General features: G+C 41.3%; 1 protein-coding gene across 1 annotated transcript in view; it reads left to right on the top strand.

The window, feature by feature from the left end:
- The window catches only part of SHROOM4 (shroom family member 4), a 217442-nt gene that overhangs the window by 99416 nt on the left and 109679 nt on the right, over positions 1-8347 (top strand). The window contains exon 2 of the mRNA XM_007450927.1: positions 7846-7997. Within this exon, the coding sequence (XP_007450989.1) occupies positions 7846-7997 (152 nt within the window). The remainder of the gene's footprint in view (positions 1-7845; positions 7998-8347) is intronic.

Genomic DNA, 8347 nt, shown 5'->3' with positions numbered 1-8347 from the left:
GGAATGATACCTGAATAAGAGATTGTTGCCTCTGTGACAATGGCCTGACCTAAAGTTCTGCTTCTCAGAGTGGGTAGCAGGAACCCTAGGGACCATGACAAAGAGAGGTATCTGGGAGAGACAGGAGGAACAGAAGTGGATGGCTCCAAGATTAGACGAGGGATTGATTCCGGTTTTATGATATGTCAAGACAGAAACTGGCTGGTGATTTAAAAAAACACTTTTCATCTTTACCAGTTGGCAGGTAAGGAAAACAAAATGTTTGTCTTCATTTTTATTTCCTACGTAAATCATCCACCTTATTGGAAGGGTGGGTGTGGGAAGAAGAGCAGATGAATACTGTCTCAAAGCCCAGTGGAACAATGGGCAAATTCGTAAATTATAGGCCTATTGTAAAGACTTACCCTTTAAGTGAGATGTTTTTGCCTTGATTAAAGCTATGAGTATGTGAAAATAGTGCCCAATCCTTGGGCCCTACCTCAGAAATATAATCTGTATAGAGTTCTTAATTTTTAAAATTCTTTCTTAAATTAAGGAATGTTATATATATATATATTTATACATATATATAAAAAACACATATCTCAGTGAATTTTTTTTTTTTTTTTTTGCGGTACGCGGGTCTCTCACTGCTGTGGCCCCTCCTGTTGCAGAGCACAGGCTCCGGACGCGCAGGCCCAGCGGCCATGGCTCACGGGCCCAGCCACTCCGCGGCATGTGGGGTCCTCCCTGACCGGGGCACGAACCCGTGTCCCCTGCATTGGCAGGTGGACTCTCAAGCACTGCACCACCAGGGAAGCCATCAGTGAATTTTTAGATGTGTATATTTCCATGTAGTCAGTTCCCAGATAAACATGTAAAACATTTCCAGCACCCCTGAAAGTTATGCTCATGTGCCTTCACAGTCAGTACACCATTTCAAGGTAACTGCTAGTCTGAGTTTTATCACCATAGATGAGTTTTGTCTGTTCTTGTACTTTAAATAAAATGGAATCATACAGTATGTATTGTTTTAGTCTGGTCTCTTTCACTCAGTGTAATATTTTGATAGGCATCCATTTCGTTGCATGTATCAGTAGTTTGTTCTTTCTTTATTGTTATGAAGTGTGCTACTTTGTGTGTAGGTATGTCTTGATGGATTATTCCTAGTTTTTGTCTATTGGGAATAAAGCTGCTATGAATAATCAAGTCCTTTTTTTGGTGGACACATATGCTACTTTCTCTTGGGGACACTTAGGTGTGGAATTTCTAGGTGCTAGATTAGGTACACAGATTTCCAAAGTGGTTGTACAATTTTACACTCCCACCAGAAATGTGGAGTTCATATTGCTGTACATACCTTTTTAGTGAAGTTCCTGTTCAAGTCTTTTGCCAATTGGTTGTGTTTTTCTAATTGATTTGTATTTCTTTTTATATTCTGAATGTAAGTCCTTTGTCAGATATACGTATTATGAATATGTTTCCAATCTGTGGCTTGGCTTTTCACTTTTTCAGTGACATTTTAAATGAACTTATTTTTTAATTTGATGAACTCCAATATAACACTATATCTTTTATGATTATTGCTTTTTGTATCCTGCCCATAAAACTTTGCCCACCTCAAGGTCATAAAGATATTCTCCTATGTTTTCTTCTGAAAGCTTTATGGTTTTAGCCCTCTCATTGAAGTCTATGATCTGGACAAAAAATTTTTAGTAAAAATTTATATCAGTAAAAATGTTTTGAGCATGTGTCTCCAATATACATAATTTTATTTATGGATGATACAATCTACCACCACCAATATTAAATACTAATAAAGCTTGTTTTTTAAAAAATTAGATAAATATAACAGAACTTCCATTATCACCCTTTCCGGTAGATCATTTGTGCATAGCCTGGGATATATAAATCCACCCTGGAGACTACTGTTCTAAACCACCAAAGGCTAAATAACATTTTTGACAAACACTGATAACATTAATGTCAGCAAAAGACTTCCGTGTTAACAAATGGCTAGAGTTGACAAAGTGTGAAGAGGACCCCAATGAGCATATTTGCTGATAATGTAAGAAACTCTGAGTTTGCTCTTGCACAGTGATGTTTGTTCTCCCTTGCCTGACTTACGGAGACAGCAAGACTGATCTGACTTGGTAGGAGCAAAGACAGACTTGCTTTTGGTCGCTGATGTAGGGTACAGTGCTCTTGACTCCCTATCCCTTTTCTCATTACCAAGTTCCTAGAGCTGAGCTTGGCTCTGGACTGACTTTTTGGCAAAAGATACTTAGAATTTGACTTGGGGTAATCCCTGGGGAAATTTAATGATTTGGAGCTTAGAGAGCTTTCCTTGTGAGGATTAGTAAAATAGATGGTAATTAAGCAGCTGGGGAGGAAGGAGCTGTCTGTAAGGATAGGTCATACTGTGGGGCACAGCATAGCTCCCTTGGTCCAAGGTCAAGAGAGCCGATGGGCGTGATCCACAGAACTGAACATTCTGGGGCAGCCCCTTGTAGGATTCTTAGCTGGTAAGGTAAAGAATATCTTTTCCTTTGGTGTCCACCTCCTCAGTCTAGTTCCATATAGGACTTACTATTTAGAACCATGCCTACTTACATCTTTTTAATTGGGTGATGTTTTTGAATTCTCATTTATTTGAGAGAGGTTTTTGTTTTCTGTTTTGCCTTTTGGGAAGCTGGGGTAAGGTAGGGAAGATGAAATTAGGAACAGCAATTTCTTATTTTTCAAATCTAGACTACTGTGGAATTTGGGAGGGATTTTAAAGGGAGAAAGTTGCTAAAAGAAACAAGTTAGGGCAGGCAGTTTGTCTACAACCCGGGATCAAACCATTGAAAGTCATGGCAAAGAGATCGCAGAGGTTTCAAAGCCTGTATCTCCCTTGTCCAGGTCACTCTGATTGATCTCTCCTAGCATGATCAGATTCTAAGGGCTACCAACGGGGTAAGAGAGGGCAGATCAGAAACAGCCCCCAACTTGTGGTCTGTTCAAGTCAAACTAAGTTTCAGAATAAGCACAGACTTTATTATTTGATGATCCTACTTCCTAATAGTTAAACTTCTCAAAGACAGATTATCTCCATCTCTACATTTTCTCTCTATTGATTCCCCAGAAAAGGCCAAATTGCTGAATTGGTGTCTGGAGTGTTACTAAAATCTTGAAAATCTTTCAAAAAGTGATAAAAAGACATTCAGAGGATATACTTATTTTAAAAAAGCAATATAACTATTGTATTCTAGGTGGACCTTTTCCATTTATGTAGTAAAAAAAATCAATTCATACAATTAACTATGTTATTTGCCTTCTTAGACAATGGACACGCTGGGAGAGGTAGGAGAAGGGGTGGGTACAGTGGTCCCTAGGTATCCGTGAAAGATTGGTTCTAGGACCCCCACGTGGATACCAAAATCCATGGAAGCTCAAGTACCTTACAGGTGCCCCCCCCCCCATGCATGGGATTTTGCATCTGTGGATTCAGCCAACCAGATGAACCCGTGGAATGCCGGAACATCCTGCGGAACAGGCACCGTGGCATAATTTGGCCAGAAGCTCCTAGAACTGGCCAACAAAGTTTCAGTCAATGCCTAGTTTTTCCAATAAATTTCTTGTAGCAAGCAGAGGTATTCACAATCATGCCATTGACTTTTTTTTTTTTTGCGGTACGCGGGCCTCTCACTGCCGTGGCCTCTCCCGTTGCGGAGCACAGGCTCCGGACGCGCAGAGCTCCGGACGCGCAGGCTCAGCGGCCATGGCTCACGGGCCCAGTCGCTCCGCGGCAAATGGGATCCTCCCAGACCGGGGTACGAACCCGCGTCCCCTGCAGCGGCAGGCGGACTCTCAATCACTGCGCCACCAGGGAAGCCCTGCCATTGACTTTTAATACTGCTCTTACACTATTGTAATAAGCATTCAATACTTGCTGGTTATTGTTGCAGATGGTATGTCTCCTGCCGATGCATTTTTCCCCCAAGATAAACCTGGCTTTTCTTTCCTTCACTTTCTCATATTTCCTAGTTTAGTCAAGAGACCCAAGCAAGTATCTGCTAGTATCTTTTATTTAGTATAAAAGCTACTAGAAAGCCAGTAAGTACTGTTAAGTCCATTTTCCTTTGCCTTTACTCTCAAGCGGCCAACTTGTCACTTTGTTGACAGTTATTAGAGCACTTCATGCTTCATAGAAGATCCATCAAAAATTTCCAATTCATCAGCTCATTAGCACAAAATGGGGCTTCAGGAATCTCTTTCTCTCAGTGTCCCAACTGTGCTTTTATAAGTGTTCAAACCTTGATGGACCACTCTGAAACAATGGATAAAGACCACAGGGAAATGAGAGATGGATGTTGATTAGTTTCGAAGGAGTGAAACATAGGTGAAGGCAAAGCACAGTGGGATTATCTGTGTCAGCAGAATGGTAATGCATGACTTTGCTAACTGTACACAGGTCACTGAATGTCAGAGCTCCACAGATCATCAGAGACCATCTAGTCAGACCTCCACGTTTTACCAGTAAGGGTGAAAGAGGCCAAAAGAGGGGAAAGGGACTTGTCCAAGGTCAATTAGCTCTTCCCAACTTTCCAGGCAACAGCTGGCTTTTGGCTATATGACCTTTATGCAATCAATTTTCAATTACTTGGACCACTCACTGCTAGCCCAGCGATCACTTGGATAATCCAAAATGACACATAAGTTAACCATCGTTTACATTGGGCTTTGTGGTGTGTGTTTATACTGACATTCCAATGCGTCTGGGTCCAATCTGAGAACTCACAACACTTCAAATGAAACAAGAAAGCCACCCTGAAGGACTGATTCAGGAAGAGCTGGAAAGTTGACCAGCCTTACTGAATGGACAGCATCAAATGATGCTATACAGCCCTCTCAAGAAGGACATGTTATTCTCAACATGTTTGTTGATTAACACCTCTTCTGTGCCCCAGCCAGAGTTACGAGTGGCACAGTGGGAAGGGGAAAAAAAAATCTTTTATAGGAGAATATACATATTGTTTCCCCTCCCTTCCTTCTTCCCTTCCCCTCCCTTCTTCCTTTCCCCTCCCCGCTCCCTTCCCTTCCCTTTCCTTTCCTTTTCATTCCTTTTCCTTGCTAGAAAAATGAACAGCTGCTTTATCTTCTATATAAACAAATATGTGGTTGAGCCATAGACCTGGAGAACTGGCTGTCAGGATGCCAAACAATAAATGGAAGACATGCTGGATCCCAGGAATCTAGAGGGGGAGGGGGGAGGAGGAAGACCTGTGAGCAATACTTTTTAAAAGAGTCCAAAAGTTAGGAGGAATAAGAAGGAATCTGTTGTATAGCTCAGTAAATGCCCTGGGTTTGGGAAAGGGCTAGTTTGGGGTATAGTCCAAGAGCTCTTCAACCAAATGGAGTTTCATTTCCTGATCTGGACCTGTCTGTACTTTGGGATTTGGTGCCATAATTTGCTGGTTTGTTGTCTGCAAACCCTCAAACTTGTGCTAAAATGGAGTTATTATTATTCATGTTCTGAAGGTGATGCTGCTGGTGACTGAGAAAGGGCATGGAACAGAAAAAGGGGCATGGACAATTGGCTTGAGGCTATAGTCCAAGAAAGAGTTCCTGCAAGGATTCAGATAGTGGCAAACAAAGTGGCAGTAGGGAATGCAAAATGCCTGATCTTTTGCTGCAGCCATAATTAAGCATTTTAGTTTAAAAGGTACCCCTCTTTCATTTTCTGGTCTAGAATAAACAAATCTTATTGATATAACAAAGTGCTTAATTAACCTGAGTTGGTACTTAATATCAATATATATTGAAGGAAAGACTTGCTATGGTTAACAGTAATATGGATAATTGAGTTATATGAATTTAAAAATGGGTAGAGTGAATTAAGACTAATGTACATCAACAGGAAATATCTATTAACATTCATTAGTTAGACTCTTGTTTGTGGTTCTTTGTTAGCCTAAGGAAGCCCTTTCAAAGGGCTGATGATGCCTGTTGAAAGTCCTGCCTGATGCTGAGGGCCTTCCATGGATGCCAAAGTCATGAATCATTCAAACAGAACTTCTGAAATTCAAGTACAGCACTTTGCTTCTTTTTCTTTTTCTTTTTTCTTTTTCTTTTGGCAGCAGTGACTATGAAGTAATAATGATAATGACAATGGAAATAAGAGTGTGATCCTACTTAATTTGCTGAGAGTTGTTTCCCATTTACCAATATTGGCTTGTTTTGTCTTGAGTGGTAACCCAGGTATTGGAACAAAGGTATATATATATTCAATGTCACTTGGCTAACCTATGATTTGTCAGACAAAGGTTAATTTTAAAAAATTGTTGGGTTAGCAGCAATAAATTTAATAACAGTCTGTGATTTAACTCAGAATTTCAATTTATTTGATGGGATTTTTAAAATCCTAAATTAACATATTTTTCTGAACTCAGGAGGTCTCATCTGCCAAATTGCACATGAGCTGGCCAACCTAAAGCTCAGCAATATTCTAACTTACATGGTGTGGGGATAGATTGAGGGATGCTATAAAGGACTGAAAGAAAGACTGGAACAAGAGTAGAAGTAAATGTAAAAACACCTGCAGCAAAGACCAGCCCTTAGTTGCACCATTTAGAACCTGCCTTTCCCTAAGAATTGTATGGTTTAATCATCCTCAAATCTTTTGCTTCTGAGAGAAACAAACACCTCTTCCTGATTCCATTAGTGGGTTGGACCTTTTTTCACCTGCCCATCTCCATGGACATATGAACTTTAGATGGTAACCCAACCCTGAATCTGGGAGCTATGTGTACTTTGTTCATTTCTGTATCTCTAGCACTAAGCACATTGTCCCCTGCATACTAGAAATTAACCAAAATCTTGAGGATGGATTAATGGATGGATGAGATGACTCCTACCACCATGGATGGAATTGATGTTCCAATAGGTGGAACTCACCTTTGTAGTAGAAGAAATGTCACATACAAAAGTAGCCGTAAGTAAGGATCCTTGGGGGAACATTCTGCTTTGCTTTGCTTTTGCCTACCCTAGTGGCTATTATTTCTTCCTTTGCTTTCAATGCCCACGCCCCAGCCTGACTACATTCCTGCCAAGATTGCCCTTGACCAATGGAAATACTGTAGGCTATGGTGGAACACCCATGTTCCCAGCATTTGGTCAGTGTCCACTGTCAACAACATACTTGTTGAAGAGATATAGATAAATGATCAGTTATTTTGTATCATTTGGATTTGCAATTCCACTCACAGAAGGTTGAGCTGGAAGCCACCTTCAGGGTATTCAGAGTCAACCCCTTGCTCCCAGATACTTCACATACTAACAACCCTGTGAGGTAGGGATGCTTATTATCTGTATTTCACATATGGGGCCATTGAGACATGGAGATGTTAGGTAACTTGCTTGGAGTCACAGAGCTTGGAAGTACTAGAGCCAAGATTCACACTCAAGTTTGTCAGACTTCAGAACCTGCCCAAAGAAAGAAGGACTTGCCAAAGGTCATTTTGCTGAATCCTAGTTCTTCTGGCTCCAATTTGTGTGCACAATTTGCTATTCCATGCCCACACTGTGGAGTTCCTTCCAACATCGTTTTCTTATTTAGAAGCACTTGTCTCCCCAAATGGACTGTTGATTCCTCCAGGGCAAAGATTGCATTATGTCTGTGTTGTTTTCTTCCTCAAGGGCTTGCCCAAGCTTTGCCTTCAGTAAATAATGGCCTATAATCAGCTTCTTAGCTGCTCCCTGGAGCGTCTTGGTGCCATCCCCCAGGACTATTTGTGGCTCAGAAGTTGGGAGGAGCCAAGAAGTAGAATTTGGGGGAAGGAATCGCCTCACCACCTGCTTTCTTTTTTGTCCTCTGCAACACAGATTGAAGATGGAGGCAAGGCAGCCTTGTCGCAGAAGATGAGGACTGGTGATGAGCTGGTGAATATCAATGGCACACCATTGTATGGCTCCCGCCAAGAGGCCCTCATCCTCATCAAAGGCTCCTTCCGGATCCTCAAGCTGATTGTCAGGAGGTAAGGCGCAGGGAGATTTGCTATAAGGTGCAGAGGCCGCTGAAACCACTTGGTTGGTAGTAAAGCCTCAATAGAGGCATGTCTCTATCAATATCAAGGAAAGAGGTGTTTCATGTGAACAGAATTTTGCAGACAAGTGAAGCAGAATGGCATAAGAGAAAGGGCCTTTGGTTCAAATCCTGGCACTGTCTCATACTACCCATGTCATCTTGCATAAATTTATTTTACCTCTGCAAGACTCACTCTCCTCATTTGCTTTTGAGAGAACTAAATGACTCAATACACACCAAGGGCCTACCTAACCCAGTGTTTTTCTGTATCCTCCTTCATAAAAGGCTGCCACTGCTGAA

The sequence above is a fragment of the Lipotes vexillifer genome, unplaced genomic scaffold (genome assembly GCF_000442215.2).
Source record: "Lipotes vexillifer unplaced genomic scaffold, Lipotes_vexillifer_v1.1 scaffold129, whole genome shotgun sequence".
In the NCBI taxonomy this organism is placed as follows: Eukaryota; Metazoa; Chordata; class Mammalia; order Artiodactyla; family Lipotidae; genus Lipotes; species Lipotes vexillifer.
Note: the sequence above shows the minus strand (reverse complement) of the source record. Positions and strands in the feature narration are given on the sequence as shown.